Raw genomic sequence first — 23,789 nt, 5'->3', positions numbered from 1 at the left:
TTTCTATTCTTAATAGCTGCCATTCTGACTGGAGGAGATGAAATCTTAAGAGTAGTTTTGATTTGTATTTCTCTAATTGCTAGAGATGTTGAACATTTTTCATATATTTGTTGATTGATTGTATATCATCTTCTGAGAAGTGTCTGTTCAGTTCCTTGGCCCATTTATTGCTAATGAAGAGAAGGAGGGAGAAAACTCAAATTACTAACATACATGATGAAAAAGGAAATATCACAGCAGACACTACAGAAATACAGAAGATAATTAGAAATTATTTTGAAAACTTGTGCTCTAATAAAATAGAAAATATTGAAGGCATTGACAAATTTGTAGAGTCTTATGATTTGCCCAAATTGAATCAGGATGATATACACGATTTAAACAGATCAGTTTCAAGTAATGAAATAGAAGATGCCATCAGAAGCCTACCAACCAAGAAAAACTCAGGACCAGATGGATACACATCTGAATTCTATAAAACCTTTAATGAGAACTCTTCAAATTATTTCATAAAGTAGAAAAAGAGGGATCATTTCCAAACTCATTCTAAGAGGCCAGTATCACCCTGACTCCAAAACCAGGCAAAGAACATCAAAGAAAGAAAACTTCAGACCACATAGGACTTGTAAAGCAAAACTTTGTTCTTATTTTCTGCCATGCTTAATCCTTTCTGAAGTCTTACTTAGACCAGTTTATTCTCTTGGGGAAGGGGCTGCCAGTAGTTTTCAATTGTGAATTAATGATTGTATTATATAACTAAAATCGGAGATTTGATACTGTTTTATTGTTAGCTATATAAATTATATCAGCTTTAATCACATATGTAGCTATGGGTGCATACTTATATGAGGTAAAGACTTAATGTAATTATCATAGTGTTTGTAGTACCACAATTAGAGAACCATGCTTAAATATTCAGCAATAGGATATTATAATTATAAATTATAATACTTTGATGGACTGAATTTACCTGTTCAAAGTTATTTAGAAGTACATTTGAACATGGTAAATATTTGTGATAAATAAGCCTAACTATATAATATGATTCCAATTTTTTTCTAGTTGTTGATAGACCTTTATTTTATTTATTTATACTTGGTGCTGAGAATTGAACCCAGTGTCTCACACATGCCAGGCAAGTGCACTACTGCTGAGCCACAAACCCAACCCCTATGATTTCAACTTTAAATTAATATATTTAGAGCAGTTTTACATTTATAAATATAATTGAGCAGAAAGTACAGAGATCCCATGTATAGCTCCTATATTAATATCTTTTGTTGAGCCAATATTGATACCTTATCATTACCAAAAGTCCAAAATCTACATTAGGCTTATTTTTTGTGTGTTGTACAGCTGTGAGTTTTTCCAGTATACAGTATCATATGTCCACCATTATGGTATGATATCCAGTGGTATCACAACTCTAAAAATCTCTTGTATTATACTGTTCATTCCTTCCCTTTCTCTCTCAGCTTGAGCAAAACAGTGGATCTTTTTACTGTCTCTAAAGCTTTAACTTTTCTATAATGTCATACATTTGGGATGATAAAGTATATTGCTTTCCCAGATTTGCTTCTTTTACTTAGTAGTGTGTATTTAAGGGTCTCTGTCTTTTTGTGGCTCAGTAGCAGTTTTCTCTTCATTGCTGAATAATACTTGCCTTATACGTATATACCACAGTTTGCTTATCCATTCTCCTGTTTACAGATATTTGGTCACTTTCAAGTGTTGGTAATTATGAATAAAAACTTCTCTTAAATGTTCATATATAAGTTATTTTTGTTTTAATTACTTATACAAGACAGTAGAATGCATTTATGTACTTTGATATATCATACATAGATGGGATATAATTTCATTTTTCTGAGTATACATGTTGCAGAATCATATTGGTCATGTCGTCACATATATAATACAGTAATAGTGTCTGTTTCATTCTACTTTCTTCCCATCACTTCTCTCTACCTAATCTAAGGTAACACTGTTCTTCCCTACTGCCTGCCCCTGCCTTATTGTGAATTAGTATCTGCATAGTAGAGAAAACATTCAGCCTTTGGTTTTGTGGGATTGGCTTATTTCACTTAGCATGATATTTTCCAACTCCAGCCATTTACTGGCAAATGCCATAATTTTACTGTTCTTTAAAGCTGAGTAATATTCCATTGAGTATATACCACATTTTCTTTATCCATTTATCTATTGAGGGACACCTAGGTTGGTTCCATAGTTTAGCTACTGTGAATTGAGCTGAAATAAAAATTGACATGGCTGCATCACTATTGTACGCTGATTTTAAGTCCTTTGGCATAGCTGGGTTAAATGGTGGTTCCATTCCCAGTTTTCTGAGGAATCTCCATACTGCTTTCCATAGTGCTTTCACCAATTTGCAGAGGTATAATAACAAAAATGGCATGATATTGGCACCAAAATAGACTTGTCGACCAATGGTACAGAATAGAGGATACAGAGAAAAACCCACATAAATATGGTTACCTCATACCAGTCAAGGGTGCCAAAAACATTCACTGGAGAAAAGATAGCCTATTCAACAAATGGTACTGGTAAAACTGGAAATTCATATGTAGCAAAATGAAATTAAATCTCGGTCTCTCACCCTGCACAAAAATGAACTCATAGTGGATCAAAGACTTAGGCACTAGAACAGAGACCCTGCTCCTAATAGAAGAAAAAAGAGGCCCAACTCTTCACCTTGTTGGCCTACGATCTGACTTCCTTAACAAGACTCCTAAAGCACAAGAAGTAGAATCAAGAATTAATAAATGGGATGGATCCCAACTAAAAAGCTTCTTCTTACCAGAGGAAACAATAATGTGAAGGGAGAGCCTACAGATTGGGAGAAAATCTTTACCACATGTACCTCCGATAAAGCATTAATCTCTAGGCTATATAAAGAACTCAAAAAACTTAAAACCAAAAAATCAAATGACCCAATCAATAAATGGACTAAGGAACTGAACAGACACTTCACAGAAGAAGAAATAACAATTGATCAACAAATATATGAAAAGTATTCAACATCTCTAGCAATTAGAGAAATGCAAATCAAAACTAAGATTTCATCTCACTATAGTCAGATGGCAATTATGAAGAATACAGGCAACAAGTATTTTATGAGAGACAAAAATTTTTAACTCATTTTTGGTAAATTCCTAGGAGCATCATTGTGAGATTGTAGAGAGACCATGTTTAGGTTTGTTAGAAACTGCCAGAGTATCTTGAAAAACAGCTGTGTTATTTAAATTCCCACCAGCAGTGAATGAAGTTTCCTATTGTTCCACATCTCCACTAGCATTTGACGTTGTCATTGATTTGAATTTTAACTTAACCTGTATAATAGGGATGTAGTAGTATGTTGTTGTCTTATTTTATAACGCCCTATTGATCTCTTTAGTATTAAGTTTTTTTTCTACATACATATTTGCCATTGGTATATCTTCTTGGGTGAGATGTAATGATGGAATTTTCCACAGGTAATGATGGAATCATAGAAAAGTAAGGTAATAATTCCTCTGCTTTTTGTTTTATGGAAGAGATTATAGGGAAACATCTGAGCTGGTGCTTTTGGTTTAGAAAGTATTTAATTATTGACTTAATTACTTTAATAGATGAGGGTCTTTTGAGTTTTTCTGTTTATACTTTTGGTAACTTATACCTGTTGAGGAATTAGGCCATTTCACCTAAAATTTATTAAATTTGTAAGAGATTTTATGAATTATTCACAATTTTTCTTTATTTTAAATCTGCAGAATCATTAGTGATGGTTCATTTTTTTCTGATATTAAAAATTTGAGTTTTTCCCTAATATATCTAGCTAGAGAGTTATCAATTTCTTTTCAAAGAACCAGGTGATCTTAATTTTTTAAAAAGCCTAGAATATAAACTGAGTGGAAATATAGTAAATGTCAATTATTTCTGCATGATGGTATTGTAATTTTTCTTTTTTCTTTTGTACTTTTCAATATAGTATCTTGTTTCATAATGAAAAATTATTTTTAATAGTGCTATCCACTGTTTAGCCTTTTCCATAAAATCATATTTACCCCCAGTGTTTGATAATATTCATGAAAAGTCTAGCTCACATCCCCCACCTCCTTCGACTTTTAATTGGACTTTCCCCTTGGGAAGTCTAAATTTATATCTTATGAATGAATAGTAATGAAAAGAATTTCAAATTTTTAAAAAGTAAGATTGTTTAGAAGAAAATGAAAGTAACATATTTTGGACTTAGGTGTTTTAATATTTACTACATCTGTAATATTATTCTCATTTTGCAAATATGTATAAGTTTTACTTGTCTGAGTTCATATCTAACATGTAGAAAAGCTCTTGTTTCAGTACCAAGTTTCTCTCATTTTAGTCTGTTAACTTTCTGTAGATTAGATAATATGATTGGAGATGGACTATTAATTGATTTGAGGCATACCCAGTTATAAGGAAAGATGGAAAGATTGATCTTTGTCAGTCATTTACCGTCATTCCTTTTTAATAAAGTACATTGTTTAATATCTTTTGAGCTTATGCCTACATGTATTAACATTTCAAAATGGAAGTTAACTTATATTAGAAATATCTGATTTACTGTCAGTCTCTGAGATATAATTAATATGTATTTTATTTTTAATGACATGAGAAGATAGTCTTAGGAGAGGAACAATCTGGTCTATAGTTGATTTTTCAAATCTACTTTCCCATATAGAAAAAATGTATCTCATCACCATTTATTTGGGCTGAAAATAAAAAATTACTATCAAAGAGTAATTATTAAATATTTGTAAGTAATCCTGTAAATTTTTGAATTTTGCAAATTTTAATGGCTTTTATTTAGTCAGTTGATTATTCAGTGCCACTTTATTTAACTGTGTAGGTATTTGTTTTAATTAGTGTTACCTTGAAGTAGTCCTATTTAAAAAAAAAACCTAAAAATAAATGATATATTCTCTGCATGTTTTTTCCTTCAATTGACGATTGTCTTAAAGTCGTTAAAGACTAGCCTTTGTGTGATGTTTTATACTTGATAACATTTTCATACTTTTCTTCAATTGATTCACAAATGAGTTAGGTGATTTTACACATTTTCTCATTTTACACACAAGGCAATTAAAACAAAATACTTTTGTGGTTTAAAAAGGTCGCAACTATTTATAAAAGTGTTTTCATCCTAGATTTTCAGAGACTTCAAATCTAGCTATCTTTTTTTATTACATTATCCTGGACCATAACCATTTCCTACCTTTTCCACATTTATGTAAATATTACTATTTGTTGACCACTGTGGAAATCAAAGGGAGAGATTACTACTCTATACTACTTCCAACCTATTATCTTCTATTTCTGTATTTGGGTTGGTGTTGGGGACAGGGTCATAGGGGCCGATTCTTACTAGTATTTATTCATTATCATTCTCAAAAAAGTAATTTATTTCTCTATACTTTATTCAGTATCATAGTGTACTCAAAACAATGAGAAATTTCTGTAGCATATCAAGGTTTTTCAGATTAGTTGCCACGTAACTGCCTCAGGCAATAAAAATTTTGTTGAATTTATTTGGGGAAAAAATGGAGGGCTAGTCTACTGCAAGGTTAATTTTGAAAATCAGTGTCTCTACTAAATATAGTTAGAGTGGTATTATACTTTCATCAAATTTCTTGAGTAGAAAATATCTTTGTTTTTCATAAACTTTTAATATATTTCAACCAGCGGTTCAACCATTGGATTATAAGGAGTAGCCTTCTGAAAAAACACATTTTGTATTGAATAATATGCCTTATTTGTTTAACTGATTTTTTTTTACTATCTTATAATAAAGTCTTCAAAAATATCACAGATATCTGATGTGATTTTTGAGCTGTGGCTTGGTACTTGTTTTTTTAGGCATCATTTCATTGTCTCAAATCTGTAAACTTTGACTTTCTTCTATTTCTCTATTGTATGTTGCACAAAATCTATTCCTTTCTTCCCCATGTCTTCATTTTTGTTCTGGTTTCTTTCTTAGGGAAAATAAAAGTTAAAAAAAAAATTAAATAGTTGGACACAATACTTTTATTTTTCTTTATTTTCATGTGGTGCTGAGGATCGAACCCAGGGCCTTGAATGCTGAGCCACAACCCCAGCCCAATAAAAGTAAAATTAATGAACAGTGATAAATTGAGTCTTTGAAAATGTTCTGTGATACTTAAAACCCTATTGTATGAGCCAGCATGGTGGCTCACCTCTGTAATCTCAGCAATTTGGGAGGCTAAGGCAGGAAGATCAGAAGTTCAAAGCTAGCCTCAGCAAATTATGGAGGCACTTAGCGACTCAGTGAGACTTTGTTTGTAATTAAAATATAAAGAAAGGCTGGGGATGTGGCTCAGTGGTTAAGCGCCCCTGGGTTGAATCCCTGGTACCCATCCCCCCAAAAAAACCCTATTGTAGGAAATTTGTTAATTTATGACACAACTCACTGTTCTTGCTATTTTGTTTTTAAAGAGTGTAAAATTAGGGCTGGGGTTGTGATTCGTGGTAGAGCACTTTCCTAGCACATGCAAGGCCTTTGGGTTTGAACCTTAGCAAAAAGATGAATAAATAAAATAAAGGTATTGTGTACAACTATAACTAAAAAATAAATATTAAAAAAAGTGTAAAATTATTCTCTTTCTGGCCTCTGATTATTTCTTTCTAGATATCATAGTTCAATTTTGAAGTTAGGCCTTCTCCCTTAAGTATTACTAGTTAGGTTTTTATGTTTCTTGTTTATTTTTAAATTTTTCTTGTCTTTTTTTCTTGCCATTGCTGTGGAGAGTGGTAATTTTATTGATTTTAATAAGGTTAATGTATTTTAATGAATATTTTTCCTCTTTTAAAGACTGTGAACCAGAAGAGCTGACTGACTGGTCTATGGATGAAAAATGCTCATTTTGTAACCTACAGAGAGAAGCAGTCAGTGTAAGTTATAGTGCCATAAATTATTTGTAAATTAATTGCACAATTATAACATGCTTCTTTTTCTTTTAACTTAATTTCTTCTGAAAAATTGTTACGTGGTAAAAGTTATAAAACAGTTTTACTAAATGAAAAGAATATTTTAAAGTCGTATGTTGAAAGTCCAGTATTTAGTTTAGCTTTGCAGGTGAAAAATCCTAGAAAATTTATCTTTGACTTATTTCACATTTTTTACCCTTATTATTCTCTGACCCAAGAAATTCACTTCAGGTCATTTTGTTAGTTAGTTATAGAAGGATAAGCATGAAAGCCTAGTTGGGTCTGAGGCCACCCTACAGTCACCCTACAGGATAATTTTTTTTAGGAATCAATAGTTAGGGGATGATATGCTGCTACTATCTTTTAGCCTTTCACTCACTTCTGAAGTCTTTTGGCTGTCATAAATATTTCCTGGGTAAATGTTGAAATATGTCAGTGTCTGCTATATCCAGAACATAAACCATACAATCTACTTCTTCTTGGATGGTAGAAATCATGACTCCTATCTATTTTTATGAGAAGGACTCAGAAGAAAATTTGTACTGACTTTGTTCAGATTAGTGGGTAAACATATCTGCTGTGTTGTTTTAAATAGAAAGAAAAAAAATCACCTCTTTGAATTAGCTTGCTAGTATGCCATATAGTTAATTTATTTAGTAACATTTTCTATTTTGTCTGCTCTCTCTTTTTTTTTTTATTTAGTTTTGCTAAGGAATAGCTGTTTGGGCCCTCTATCAGATAAATTTCCTTTTTCCTAACTCGTGACCTGAATTTTTTATGTTTTTTTTTTATATAAGTTAATATGCATAAATTAGGACAAATTAACATTTAGAGAAATTTTTTGTCATTTTTAATGGAATTCAATGTTTTAATAAAAGTAATTTAGTATGTTGTTTTTCTTGTAATCTTAGGATTGTATACCATCTCTTGATTCTTCACAGTCAACACCAACGGAGGAGCTATCATCTCAGGGCCAGTCCAACACTGATAAGATTGAATGCCAAGCAGAAAATTACCTAAATGCACTCTTTCGAAAGAAAGGTAATATTGGTATATTTTGTCATTTAAATTTTCAATAGAATTCTAAAATGTTTGAATTCTTCTCACAGTCGTTTTTTATGTCAATTGCTGTTCTCTAAATCATTTCTTTACCCTTTTTCTTTATATTTTTAGGGATAATAGGATTCTTAATCTTTCTTAGTGCTAATCTTATATTAAGCATTTCTTTCTGGTATTCTCACATCTCTTCCTGACTTTATCATACATTCTTCTCTGTTAGAGGAACCTTTTAAAAACACTTTTTTTATGCTTTTGGGTTTCCTTAGTTTGGATGTTCAATAAATTATACATATATTATATTGCAAGCTTATCCCTAATATGTAACAGTTCAGTCATTTAACAGCTAGGTTGGAGTGTATTTGCTGGCATCCTATTTCAGTATTTATTTGTTAACTTGAATATGCTTACTTGACGTTAAAAATATATTCTTTTTTACTTGTTTGTTTAAACTGTTCAAACAAAGTGAGTATTCTTTAGTTGTTCATTACTTGTCCCGCATATGTCGAGCAGTAAGTAGTTTTTATATTTTAGTTACTTGGGAAAATTAGAATCTTCCAGTTTTTGTTCTTGGCCATTCCCTTAGTAGAAGAATGTTTTTTAAATTTTGTTTTAAATCTTAATGTATAGAACTTTGGAATAAAGTTATGGTGCTTTTTTTGGTGGGTGTGATTAATCCTGTCCCTCAGCTTCTAGAGATAAATACATAACTATCTTCTCAACCTGGAGTGTTGATTCTTTTTAATTTCTTGCTAGAATTAGATACCATTAGATATTTTCTATTAATTGATAACTTTCATGTTTTAATCAATAATGTTGAAAATAGTCTTCAACTTTGAGGGTCTTTTATCATGTTACTGAGTTCCTTTATGTGTTGAAATATGAGATTCCTCTGATTAGAACAATCTTTAGTGTAACTCAAAGGCCTAAAGAATTGCATTGGTTTAAAACCTTTTTCTGTGTTACTGAAGTGCTTAAGTGTGGAGGAATTTGCATTATCATTAAAAAAGCAGATTCTTTTTTCAAAATTTTCTATATGAACCAATGTTAAAAATACATTCTTAAATTCTTTAAGAATTTTATAATATTAATTTAGAAAAATTTTTTTTTCTGCCAGTGTACTTACGAGACTTAGTAATCAGACTTACAGCACTAAGGGAACTGGAGGGAATATACACATTTGCACATATGCACACATAAATTTTATTAACCTTGGAATTTATTACTCATTGTCCTTTTCCTTGGAGTTTTTTGTAATGGTAGTAACTGGAATTAATAATAATAACCTTTAATTTTTGATAATATGGAGTTAGCCTGTGCTCCATTGCCCTATTAAGAGTAATCAGTAAAAACTTGGTACTATTTCAGCTGATTCAAGCATCTGGGTCTCCAAGAGGTCTTCTACCAATGGTTGGGTGAGTGTTCTTGGATATTTAGTGACCTCTCCATTTGGGTTTTCTTCAAGATCCTTTGAAAAATTGCAGAGTTTTTAAATTGAAGATTCTTATTAGTGTTTTTGCTTTACTTCAGGTCTTAAATTTGTTAATTCCTTCATTTGTAGTCCATCATCACTTTTCAGATTAAGTTAAAATGTAAGTTTTTCTGTTTACTGGGGGTTTTGTTCATTTATTTATGGGAAGCACTCTACCACTGGGTCACATCCCCAGCCTTTTACTTGAGTTTTTGTTGTCCTCCCACTCCCTCACCCCACCCTCCGCCGCCACCAAATAGAATCATTTGAGAGTCCAATATGGTTTGTCCAGATTGGAGGTAGAGATAATATCTTTTAAATAAAATCTTAATTTTTAATGGTCTTATCTCCATTTACTGGTTTGTTGTTTGTATTTTGAATTCTACTCTTAAGTTTACTTTGAAATAAAAGGCACGAAATAAGTTTTTAAAGACAGAAAATACTTCTAGGTCTTTGGAATTGTGATAAATATTGATGAAGCATCTTGTTAATGAAACTTTGGTTTTTTGAAATTTTCCCAGATAAAGTCATTTTTAGTAGAAATTCTGGATATTGGTAGCATTTTATTACTGATTCTTGAAAATCCATTGTTTAGATTGAGGTATATCCCATGTTGATCCTCTCTTGCAAACCATATATCCTCTCTTCAAACCATATATTTTTTGACTATCCTATTGAAGTTTGTTTATTGAGTTAGTTTTTTGGGTTATGTTTTATTTTGGGGGGGGGGCGGTACCAGGGACTGAACCCAGGGGCACTTAACCACTGAGCCACATCTCTAGCCCTTTAAAAAAAATTTTATGTAGAGACAGTTGCTTAGGGCTTCACTAAGTTGCTGAGGCTGGCTTTGAATTTGCAATCCTGCTATCTCAGCCTCCCGAGCCACTGGAATTATAGGCACGAGCCACCACACCCAGCATTTATTGAGTTTTCCAACTTGGGATGGTGTTAATGATAAATATAAACTGTATTTGAGACTATTAATACCTGGAATAACAGTGATAATTGATATTATCAATTATGATTGAGTGCTTAGCCTTTTATATGCCTTACCTCATTCAATTCCAAAACAATAATAAGAGGTAGGTACTCTTACTATTATGTTAACAGGTAGGGACAATGAAGCTTAGTGAAATTAAATAGCATATCTTTTAGTTCTGTGTTATGAACATTTGAAGAAATGTCTGTACCTTTCAAGAAGAAATTAATGATATGAAAGCTGTTCTATGTGAAAAGCATCTCATTTAAAAAAATATTAAGTAGAAAAAAATGGGCTGATAAATGTAGTTCAGTGGAAGAGGGCTTGCTGGTATGTGCTAGGCACTGGGTTTGATCCCCAGGATTATGCAAAAGAAAAAAAGAAAGAGAGAACTTTCCATTCTCTGATGTTTAGTAGCCTAGGATTAGAATATGTTTTATTTGAATTATTATTTTTCTTTTATATGAACTACTATATTATTATGTTTCTCCTTTTTAATGATTAGTTCTCTTAGTACTTAATAATACACAGATTATAGAAATGCCAGTGACATTAGACCTTCTTTGGGAATGGAGAAAGCTTTTTACCTCATCTAAATACATCTCATACAGTCTCATGTAATTAGAAGCTAGTAGAAAATGCTCTTAAAGTGTTAAACATAGAATAGGGGAGAAATGTCCTAGTCCGAAAGTGAACTTTTAACTAGTTTTATGTGTTCTTTACTTTAGAACTATTTCAAAATTGAATTCCTTCTAGAAGTTAACTTTAAAGTAACTAGCATGCTAGAATAAAATGAAATCTCCATGATGATATGAATTTTATTTAGTTTATTCCAAAACCTCAGCATCTGGGACATTACCTGTCATATCCTAGATCCTTAGTAAATATTTCTTGAATGCATTAATTAGTACTAAGTTAAACTATATCCAGTTATTATTTATATCCAAGTAAATTATTTAGCATGTACATATAGTTTCTTTTCCTACATTGTAAATATTACTGTGTGTAGTCTGAATGTCATTCAGCATGTTTTGAAAGTGGGTAGACCTAGACCTATACATTCAAAATATCTGTCCAAAACTATCTACATGAAATGTAAACTAAATTACTTTGCTTTTAGCTTCGTATTCTCGGATCACACCTGAAGTGTGCAAGTCACTGGCTTCCATTTAGGAAGATGTCTCTTTTATTTTTAAATTAAAGCTCTTGGACTTGACTAAATCGGACAAATAGTACGGGCATGGTACCTAAGTGCAACATATTGCTAAATATATAATAAAATGAAGCTCTTCTTGATCCATTTTTTTTCCTGCTCTTCTTTTATTTATTCCCATAAATGTAACAGTCATATAACAACTATTCTGGTATGGTGGGGTTTTTTGTTTTTGTTGTTTTTCCTAAAGATGATATTGTTGGATTTGATGAAGTTATTTGAAAAATTATTTGATAGCTCTTATTAATCCCCTTAAATTAAATGATAGCCAAGTTTTATATATAAAGTTTCCCATGCTTTTTTGGAATTAAATGATAGCCAAGTTTTATATATAAAGTTTCCCATGCTTTTTTGGAACATGGGCCATTTTCCATTCAAACTCTTAATGTTTAAGCTTTATACTAAAGTATGAAATAAATACTAATTTAATTCACTAACCAAATGGACTATGACTGATAATAGTGTTGAGTTTCTTAGAGTGTTAATCTTTTAGATTGCTTTTCATTTAATGCAGCTATCTTTTAAGTGATACGTTTTTTAAATTTAAGAATATATTTTAACATTATAAGGTAATCAGATTCAAAAGACAATAAAAACCAGGTTTTTTTTAACTTTAGCAATGATGAACTACAAAACAAAATAAAAAGATATTATAATTCATAATAGCAACAAAATATATTTTTATGTAGAAATAGGAAACATGCAAGATTTTCATGAAAGGGTATTTAAAAACCTGTATACATGAAATTCTGTTCTATATTTTTAAATAGGAAGATTCAGCATTATAGACATTGACAAGTTGGTTCTCAAATACATGTGAAAAAAACAGCAGTGATTAGCAAGTTAATTTTTTAAAAAAGTAATAAATGAGACTTGATTTACTAATTATCAGAACATAATATAAAGCAATTAAACAGTATGTTTTGACATAGATATAGACATTACTTTGGAACACATTACTCAGAAAAGATAGAAGGATAACCCAAAAACATTGAAATATAGCTTAAAATAAAGGGGGCATATAAACTTAGTAAAAGTATTCTAGATTTTTCAACAGACTGCATTATGTCAATTGTCTAGCCTTCTAGGGAAAAAAATTAAACTCACAGTTGACATCATAAGCAGAAATGACACATCAGAGAACTTAGAAATTAACTGTTAAGAACAAGTTGGATATGGTGATGCACATCTGTAATTCCAGCTATTTAGGAAGCTGAGACAGGGCAATCACAAGTTTGCGGCCTCAACAACTTAGTAAGACCCTGTCTCAAAAGTGAGAGACACTGGGAATATAGAGCTCAGTTGTAGAGTATTTGTGTAGCATGCAGAGACTTGTGTTCAATCCTCAGTGAAGAAAACACCCCCCCTACACAAACACACACAAAGAAAAATCCTATACAATTTATTAAAGTATTTGGAGAAAATATAAAAATAATTTTTAACTCTAGGGGCAAGGAATGCTTTCTTAAGTCATACACAAAATTCATAAATAAGTGATAGTGTTTTGGTAGAATTCATTCAGTACTTAAAATTTGTGGCACCATTGTTATCATATTATGAATTTTCCTTTTATGGATATTCCTTTTAGAACTCTCTGGGAACTGTATGTTAATGCCATAAATAACTCGTGTATCAGAATGAGCTGCATTTAGTCTTGAAAAGATGTTTCATCATGTTTTATGATATCCCTATAGGGATATTAATCAAATTCTAAAAATATACTAAAAATTAGAATTGGATTTAAGATGTTTTATATTTCTTATAAGATCACCCTTTGTCTGCAGGAATTAAAGGAAAACTTCCAGATATTTATTATCACCCAAATCCTTATGTTCCCTGGCCTTTTTTATTCATAATTTAACCCTGACTCTTAAGCTCTACAAGTACCCAAATCCATTCTTTTTATTTTCTAAAACTTGTGATCTTTTACAGATTTATTAATGTTTACTTTTTTGCTTTTGTTGAAACCTATATAATTGTGAAGGATGTTTTATTTTATAGCCTTCTCACTTGCTGGTCATTTTTAATTCCTTTTGTATATGTAACACAGGAGTGAAGAGACTGGCAGGCAGTCTTCAAGTATTTGCATTGCTGCTTTTATTTTACCTCCTCACTAAAAACCCCGACTCCTTCTATATTGCCATATTGTAGACCTCTACCTGCCCTTTTACTTTCTTCCTCCCATATATTATTTTCATCGTAGTTCAGGGTGACTTTAGATTCTGTGTAACTGTTACGTTCAGCTGTGTAGCTGTGGCCTCTCAGTTACCTGACCTCTTTATGTCCAATGATATCTTCCTTTATTCTACTCATGACTAACTTTTCTCATTATCATCCCTAGACCTTTACCATCTCCTGAATGTAATTTTACCCATTCTTTTTCTGGCTACCATTTTGTTTTCATACTCTATGCTAGGATGTTTTTTACTCTGTTGCAGCTTTAATCTGTTGACCATACCACTTTAAACTGTTCATTGTCTTCTCATTACATTCTTTCTTTATTCAGTTCACCTTTTATGCTTAATCCCTATGGGTCATTTTTTCATGTTATGAAATATTATGTTTTTATCTCTCCTTTTGTCATCTTTGTTTGCCTCTTTGAACCTTACCTGTTGTCATGTTTAGATGTGAGGTATCCCCAAAAGTTCATGTGTGAGACTATGCAAAAAAGTTTAGAGGTGAAATGATTGGATTATGAGATCCATAACTTAACCAATGTATTAATCCACTAATAGGGATTAGCTGGGTGGTAACTGTAGGTAGGTAGGTTGTGGCTGGAGAAGGTTTGTCTTTTGGGGGTATGCCTTTGGGATATGTATCTTGTTCATGGTGAGGGGAATCTCTTTTTCTGCTCCTTGGTGCTTTGCTCCCAACTGCTTTCCTCCACCATATACTTTTGCCATGATGTTCTGCATCACATTGGACCTAGCATGACGGAGCTGGTCATCTGTAGACAGATCTCTGAAACCATGAGCTCCCAAATAAACTTTTCCTCCTTTAATTGTTCTCGTCAGATCTTTTGGTCATGGCAGCAAAAAAACTGACTAAAACACCTGTGTTAATTTCCCATTTATTGCATACTTGACCCACAACATTTGAACTTGACTAGTGTTAAATATCCAGTCATGTCTTGGTTTCCAGTCTTTACAGGTACTTCTTTTTCACATCTCTGTTTATACCTCCAGCAACTAAAAGTCGCCTTTCCTTTTTGTAGCACAATCACCTTTTATTATTTAACTAATTAATTTATTGTCTGTATTCTGTGTGATTTTTGTTCTTTGGCTAAGTGGTACATCTCCAGGACTTGGCATAAAGTAGGAGTTTAATAAATATTTGTTATTATCCATACATTTACCATCTCCATTTCTCTTTTCTGTCCTTCCTGATTAAACTTTCTTCCCTTTCATTCCATTAAAATTGTTTTAACAATTTCGTTGTATTTCCATCTTGTCCTTTTTAAAGAAAAACCAATTAGTATTTACCTTCTTCAGCATCATGTCAAAAAGTTAATCACTTTCCTTTTTTGGTTTCTTGGAAATTGTAATCCTTTTGATTCTTATTATTTTCCTTTCTTGTGAATTGCTCATTTCACATGCTTCTTGCTGGATTTCTTCTTGATCTCTAAATATTGAAAAGCCACAGGAGTTGGTCCTCAACTGTCTTCTTTTCTTGATTTATCTTCACTCACTTGATGGACTCTTTCAGTTATATGGCTTTAATTGTCATGCGTGTGTGCTGATAATACCTAAATATTAGTCTAATCCTGACCTTTTCTCCAGTTTTACCCTCTGACAATCAGTTATATATCTAACTGCTTTTATTTCTTCTTAGAATATCTAATTACATCTCAGAATTAACCTAGAACAGAATACTTGATTTTAATCTTTTCCCCTACTTCGGCCTTTCCTGTTTTAATAAAAGGTACCACTCTTGACTCGATTGACCAAGCTCCACAGCTAGGAAGGAGCTTTTCTTCATTTTCACTGTCTTTATACCCTACATCCAAAAATCAAGTCTCTACCTTGAAATTTATCCTAAACCTGACCATGTCTCATTATTTCCTTTGCTACTACTCTACTCAAAGAACTGTTGTCACTTGCTTATATTTTCATTTTTGTTTCTACTTTTTCCTCTCCTCACGAATAATTTTTCTACCAAGAAAGCAAGATAATGTATCTAAAGCTTACACCAGGCAATTTTTCCTCTGCCCAAAAGCAGCTGAGGAATTTGCATGTCACTTAGAATAAAATCTAATTATGCCTCTTCCTTGATCACATCTTTTGTTGTTTATTCTCTTGACCATTTACTGACTGCTTTTTCTCAGATATGCTAGCCTTATCTTATATTAGGGTCCTCATGCTTGCTATTACTTTTACCTGGAATCTTATTTCTACCAGGGAACATTTTTCATTCTTTGACATCATCAGACATTACTCCTGTCTTAACCATGCTCTGACTCAACATTCAAATAGAATTATTCATTTCATTAGCTCTCTTTTGCCTTATTTCACTTTACCACTTATTTTCAGTCACAGCCCCTTTTAAAATCTGTTTATCTGTTACTTTTATAGTATGAGAACCAATTGGGCAGAAATTTTGTCTGTTTCATTGTATTTTTAGTACCTAGAATAGTTTTAATTATACACCAAGTTAATATCAATATGTTAATTGAGTACATTTAAACTATTTGAAAAGGAAAGGTTTAAAAATCAAAGAGGATTTTAAAGTCATGATTACCTATTCACAGTTTTTTAAAATCTTGACTTACAGCTATAGTACACTTGACCTTTACAAAAAAAAATTGTAGTGAGTCCTTCCTTGCAATTGATGAGTGCTAATATTTGAACCTGTTCTGAAGATCAGACAGAAATACTGAAAATATATTAGTATTATAAACTTCCTTCAGAAATGCTTAGTTGTTAAATTATTCTTTGAATGGTTTTACACAGCCCTAGTGTCCTTTTGAAGTAAATATTTTAAAAACTTTTGGAAAGAAATAGGCCTTTCTTTTTTTATATATATAAGTCTTTAGGAGTTGGTCTAAATAATTTCTTTGCATATTTTAATTAATTTGAGAAAGTATAATCTAGCAGGAGAGAGGGGAAATTGCTGGCCTTATTGTTAAGAGATGTAATTCTATTTTGAACCCTATTTTTTAAATTGCCACGTCCTTGGTTAATATTTCTTCCCTATGCTCTGTGATAACAGTAAAAATAACAAGTATCACACTATATAGTTATATATATGCTATTCAGAATACTTTATATTCAAGTGGTAAGAAGCACTACTTTTATGTGGCAGTAACAGAAGAATCAATATGTGCTGTATGACTGGTTAGTATTAATGTACAAAATAATATTTCTCTATTTTCTTAAGAAACTATGTCACCCACCTCTGTGCTCTTCTATAGAATATTACTAATTTAGTTTTTTCTCCAGGCATAACTTTTCTCTAAGCAAGACTGTATTTGCAGTTTTGTTTTTAAATGTGATAATTCTCTTTATGTCATGATCACACTCATTTGAAACGGCAAATGTTTTTATCTACATGATCTAAAATGTAAAGATTTGGTGAAGTCTTTTTGACTCTTTTATCTTTGTTTGGCTTACTTTGAGCATCAAGTTGAAAGATTTCCTTAATCAAACTTTTTATTGGGTTATGTTAAATGGTTCTTTAACATCTTTAATCTTGACTTCTTTAAATCCAACTTCTTTTAGCAAGATGTAAGAGCTTTAGCTTTATAGTCAACATTTTTTTTTTTTTAACTCTTGGAAGTTAGCAAACATTGGTTATGTTCTGTCATACTCCATTTATTGTTTATTGTTACCCTTTTGTCCAGGCCTGGTTGTATTAGTCAGCTTTTTCACTGCTGTGACTAAAGACTAAATTTATGATTAAGGAACAATTGTAGAGGAGGAAAAGTTTATTTGGGGGCTCAAGAGTTTCAGAAGTCTCAGTCCATAGATGGCTAGCTCCATTCCTTGGGGCTGAAGATGAGGCAGAACATCATGGTGGAAACGTGTGGCAGAGGGAAGCAAGCAACTCACATGATCAGAAGCAGAGAGAAACTCCATTCACCAGATACGAGATGCGTATCAAGAAGGCACGTCCCCAGTGACCCATCTCCTCCAGCTACATCCTACTTGCCTTTAGTTACCACCCAGTTAATCCCATCAGGGGGATTAATTCACTGATTGGGCTAAGGCTCTCATAATTTGATCATTTTTTCTCTAAATCTTCTTGCATTGTCTCATGCATGAGCTTTTGGGGAACACCTAATATCTAAACCATGACACTGGTTGGACAGCAGTATCTTTTAACCAAAACTTTTGTAAATCCTACATCACAGAAATGTCAAATGCACTAGCATCCTTCATTATATATTCATTTTCAATATGTTGATACTCATTATCAATATGCTTATAGTGTGTGATATGTCCATTGCCTGTAAGCTGTGGTAATAACATTTAACTATAGGCAAAAAGACCGTATAAATGTTGTGTTCAAAAACAAATAAGAAAAGGTGTATATGAGCATGGACTATTATCAGGAGAGCCTTATTTGAAAGATTTTTCTTTTTCTTATGTTCTTTGATGAATCATAAAGGATACTCAAGTCTTATTATTTGAATATCATAAAATAAGCTTCATTAACATTATCTTATAAAGAGTGTGAGCTGGGGATATAGCTTAGTTGGTAAAATGCTTGCCTTGCATGCACAAGGCCCTGGGTTCACTCCCCAGCACCCCCCCCCCCCAAAAAAAAGGTCTTAGTTTAATATCACCTTTAAAATTATCACTTAAAAAGCAATGTTGAACTATTTTTGGACATCATCATATCTAATATCATTCTGTTTTTCTAAAACATATTTGAGGTACCGTTTACCCCCATAAAGTTTGTGTTTCATCAAGATTGAGAATGTGTATGGTGATTTAAACACATTTGTCAATTCATCAGGGAATACTGCTATGGCCTCACTGTTAGCATGTTACTGGTGGTGGTCCCAAGAATCTAGGGAGAAGGGTCCTGGGGTCACATTGTGTCTCTTAGCTCTTTTGTTCTCACAGGAGGAAATTTCAAGCAAAACCTGAAATGTGGTGAAAGTATAGCCACGCTTGTTAGGAGAAAGGAAAGATCCCCTTAAGGGAAATGGTGGCTCATCTCAAAGTAGAAAGCAGTTTGATGCTCTTTTGTTACCCTACTTATCATTGGGGATATTAGGGAAATTTCTAGGGTTCTGCCCAGGTACCATTTTTCAGCTTTTGACTGACAGTAAGATGACATGAGATTTTAAAGTCCTTTCTGTACTTGATTTTACCCATAGGTACCCAAGTGAAAGCCATGGGGGAGAAATTTTTACTATTATAAGATTAAAATTATATGTTAAAGATCTAAAAACAGCTCTTGGTCACCTTGGCCCATGATGACTGGTTCTAATTGAAACTTGTTTTTATAGATTTTGTGGTTGGAAGGCTTTTCTTGTGATTGTTCTGTCTTCCTGAGTCTTGGAATCTTCATCTGTATAAAGGTCACAAAAGTCCTGTTTTCCAGGCAATTGTTGTTCTTGTATCTTCAGGGAGGAGTCTTGCATTCCTTACCCCTGAGAATAGCCTTTAGGATGACAGGTTGTCAAGGAATTTAACATACTATATTGACTTACACCACAGCAGAATAGTCTTGGGTAAATTGCTTTTAAAAGAAAGCATATAGAAGTCTAGTACACAGGCCCAGGTTATAGAAGTTATCTTCTTATGTTTTCTCCTTAATCAAACTTTTTTTTACCTGTGATTTTCAAATTATATAGTTTGCGGTTATTAAATTTCTCAAAACTCTGGACTTAACTCTTTCACTATATCATTGCCTTATTCTTATTTATATACCATAATACGGTGTGTTCGTTTATTATAAGAGAATATGTAAGAAATATTTATGGAAATATAAAAAATAGTCCAAATAATCCTACTTGAAATTAGAGCTAAGAAAAAAGTATATTGCTGCCAGCATAGGTTTTACAATAGAGATGACAATTGAGCAGAAATTCCCCAGTAGAGGAAAGCAAAGAAAGTGAATAGCTCTTGTATCAAGGTTCTTTATTCAGATTTACTAACTTTGGCCATATTAAGGAAAAGGGGGAGTTATTAGGAGGCTATTGAGTAATGAAGGTTTTCAAAATTTTCTAAAAGCTAAAGGACTCAGCATGGCAAATATGCAGGAACTATGTCAAAGACACATTATAATAAACAGGTCTGCATAACTTGAGGTTTATGTCTTCATAGTGTTTATTTTTCAGGTCCTAAAAGGAAACATTCAAGTGGCTTAATCTTCATTAGGAAGCAGAGAGAAGGGATCTGGTCTTGTCCACATCTATGGTACAAGTGAGATGAGAATAGCTCCCCAGAAAATGAATATGCCCAAACAAACCAAGAGTACAGAAAAGCTTAAGAGTTTTCAGATGAAGTGTGTTTTTTATAATAGTGCTCCAACCTAGTGGGTAAATGCCTTGAAAAGGAGATTAGTGTACTAAAAATAGAAGACTTTGGGTACTAGACAGCATTCTTCCTCCACCCCCCACAAAATGTCCACTATATCCTAGAACCAAGAACACCATTTCAACCCTTGGACTGCTTCAACCCTACAGTGTTTGACTTTGCTTGTATGTTCCTCTTTCTTGGGAACTCTCTTTAGCTTTCATTTCATTACTTTCTTCTAGTGTTCTTTAGTTCTCTGAACATTGTATCCCTCTTTCTTTCCTCTGTTTTTTTTCCCCCATGATACAAGAAGAAGGTGTAAACAGGAGTAAAGTGATTTTTCATATTCTTTGTTTCATCACTTAAATGTTAAGGCTTCCTTCTCATACTCCCTATTGTACCTAATTCTGTAGCTTAAAATCTTCAATTTCTATTTATAGGAAATCTGTATTGCTAGTCTTCATTTTTCAAGTTCATATTTGTTTCTACTTCAGCTTTCTACTTCTAGGTATAACCCACAAGAATTTCAAAGAAGACAGTATGCATAAAATTAGAATATTTTTGTTGTTCTTTTTGACTTCTACATTTCCCTTTCCTACGCTGTTAGATTCTTTTCCTGTAGGACTATACTGTTATAGTGTTTTTCATGTTATAATTGAATTTATCTGTCTCCTCTGTTATTTTGTCATCAATTTTATTTTAAAAACGAAGTTATTATTCCCTTACTGGAAAACCTCTGTCTTTATTTTGCTACTTAGTATCAATAGCAGAGGTGCACTGAAATTCTTCTATACTTACATGTAATGTTTTTTGTTTCTCTTTTCTTCTTTGATGAATTCTGAATCATCTTTAATAGAAGAAATGCTTTAGTTTTTCTGGTCTTATCCCTATTTTTCTTTTCACTACCCTTAGGCAAAAAGGAGTTACCTTCTTAGATTTCCTGAAACATTACATGTGTGAAATGGAGCGTGAGTGTCATGTGTTCTTTCAAAAAGAGAGTATAACAAAAAAAATAAAAATCTGTCATGTAGACATCTGTCCACAGTTCTGTTTGTTCACATTACACTCTATAGCAACCATGATACGTGAGATAAATGAATTTACTGTTACATAATAGCTCCTGGTTTTTACAAGCTTCATGTACTGTTATCATCTTTGCAAATAAGTGTAATTCCCTTGTTTAAAAAAGTTGTGTTTCATAATACATGATAATTTATGATGTTGTATGGTATAGACTCTACCTGTGAGTTTTAAAGGGATTTTTATGGATAATTTTTACTCTACAAAATGATTTTTACCTTAGTCAATTTTAGATGCTATCATATTGATCTTAGTAACTTTTGACATTCCTGGGGGCAAGGAATATCTTTACAGTATTTATATTTTTAGTTCTTTGTGTAGTAAATATTTTTTTAGAGAGGAATTTTAGTCATAAAACAAATACCTATAAGATACTCTTAGTATGGGCTATATAGTCTTCCCTTGGTATCCATGGGAGATGGGTTCCAGGACCCCTAAGGTACAAAAATCTGTGGATGCTTAAGTCCCTTATATAAAATGCCATAATATTTATGACCTATAAACATCCTCCCATTTATTTGAAATTGTTCTGTATTACTTAGAATGTATAATATAATATAAATGTCATGTAAATAGTTGTTATATTATCTTTGGGAAATAATGACAAGAAAAAATATCTGGGCATGATCAGTACAGATATGATTGTCCCCCCCAAACCCCACCCCAAATTTATTTATTTATTTTGTACCAGGGATTGAACTCGGGCACTCAACTACTAAGCCACATCCCCAGTCCTATTTTGTATTTTATTTAAAAACAGGTTCCTAATTGAGTTGCTTAGCACCTCACCATTGCTGAGGCTGGCTTTGAATTTGCAATTCTCCTGCCTCAGCCTCTGGAGCCACTAGGATTACAGGCATGTGCCACTGCGCCCAGCCTCCCAAATTTTTGATGTATAGTTGGTTGAATCTGCAGATGTGGAACATGCAGAGACAAAAAGCCAACTGTATTTTCCTCTTAATTTTTGTACAATTAAATTGTACATTTTAGGTATAGGTTTGAAAAAAAAAAAAAGGTCTTTTCCTAAAATGCATGTTTATGTACACTATATACATGTGTGTGGTTTTTATAATACCATGGTTCAAATCTAACAAGTTTAGGATACCATATCCAGCAGTATAGTTCAGGAGTATTGCCAAGAAACCAAGCCAGTTAAGGAGGAGCCTATTCAAGGGTTGATATGATATAAAAGTAGCTTTCTTAGTTCCTATATATTTGGGTATCTTAAAAAGTTTGCTCTATGAAATGTGTTTCTAGTTTATATTTCTTTTGCTGTTTTAAAAATTAAGGACTGGTGATTACATACATATTCATTCAGTTCTCCTGCCACGGGTCTTCTATGTGTATGAGAAGATGTTGTGAAAAAAATTAATAGTTTATTTTTTAAACATCTTGGGCAATCTACATGTCGCAAGTCTGTTTTTCTCTGTTTTTTCTCTTTTGAATACATTTGTTTAAGTTTTTATTCTTTTCATGGTATTGTAAATTAAGCCACTTTTATTTGTATATTTTAAAAGTAGTCATTATCTCTGTCATGTATCTAAAAAGGGGAGATTGTAAGATAACTTTAAACTACAGTGACAATTCTCACACCTAGGTTTTTTATTCTGTTTTAAAGAATTATCTGTAAGCCACTTCGAAATCTCAGAGGCTGCTAAATCTTAATGACTATTATTTACTAAGCTGTAAGAAGTCTAGGGTTACAGTGGAGTGTTTGACCAAATATTATATTTATAAAAAGTGATCAGTTAGTTTTGTAAACTACCATTGGGGCACTTTTAGTTTACATATAATTATGAACTGTCTCCTATAGCCATTGCTAGTTGTGTATTATATCCATAGCTCTCTCAGACTATTTTATAGTTTTTCTGTAGACTTCCAGCCTCCAAACTATGAAAAATGAATTTCTGGGCTGGGGTTGTAGCTCAGTGGCAGAGCGTTTGCCTAGCACGTGTGCGGCATTGAGTTGGATCTTCAGCATGATGTAAAAATAAATAAAGAACGAAAAGTATTGTGTCTGTCTACAACTAAAAAACGTTTTCAAAAAAATTAAAAAGTCATAATTTCTTTTTATAAGCTACCAGTCTAAGATATTCTGTTACTGTAGCCCACAAGTACTAAGTTGCTGATCCTGGCCTCCAAAAATACTAAGGCAAGGAAGTGCTTTCTTAAATAGTGTGTACATGTTACTGAGGATTATATAACATATTCATTATCTGACAGATATTACACATAAGATATTTACTGAAGTGCAGGACTTCTGTTTATGTAGATTTATAATCCTTAATAAGAGACAGATTCTCCAGTATAAGAAAATCAAGAAGTGCTTTTTGCATGGCTTGTGCTGGGACTATTTTGTGTTGACAAGATCTAAGAAAGTACTCAAAAAAGAGTGGAAAAAGAACTCTGATGGCCAAAGTTAGAATTTGAGCATCAAAATAAATAACCATAGAATTGAATTATAACTCATACATTAAAATAAATACCTATATTTTTATACTAATTCTTTGTGAGTGAAGAAATAAATAAGGAAGGAGA

General features: G+C 32.3%; 1 protein-coding gene across 12 annotated transcripts in view; it reads left to right on the top strand.

Moving 5' to 3' along the window:
• Lcorl (ligand dependent nuclear receptor corepressor like) overlaps window positions 1–23,789 on the top strand; it is a 153,110-nt gene that overhangs the window by 33,036 nt on the left and 96,285 nt on the right. For 11 of the 12 annotated variants that reach the window (XR_013425716.1, XM_078021122.1, XM_005318937.5 and 8 more), the window contains exons 3-4: window positions 6,869–6,948; window positions 7,896–8,025. Coding sequence is in view for 11 of the 12 variants with exons in the window: in XM_078021122.1 (XP_077877248.1) it covers window positions 6,869–6,948; window positions 7,896–8,025 (210 nt within the window). In the remaining variant the exon portion in view is untranslated. Of the gene's footprint in view, window positions 1–6,868; window positions 6,949–7,895; window positions 8,026–9,408; window positions 9,456–23,789 lie in introns of all 12 variants that reach the window. The other variant, XM_040292601.2, reaches the window with a different exon arrangement.

Source organism: Ictidomys tridecemlineatus, chromosome 9 (assembly GCF_052094955.1).
Source record: "Ictidomys tridecemlineatus isolate mIctTri1 chromosome 9, mIctTri1.hap1, whole genome shotgun sequence".
Classification (NCBI taxonomy): Eukaryota; Metazoa; Chordata; class Mammalia; order Rodentia; family Sciuridae; genus Ictidomys; species Ictidomys tridecemlineatus.
This window is presented reverse-complemented; position numbering and strand designations above follow the sequence as displayed.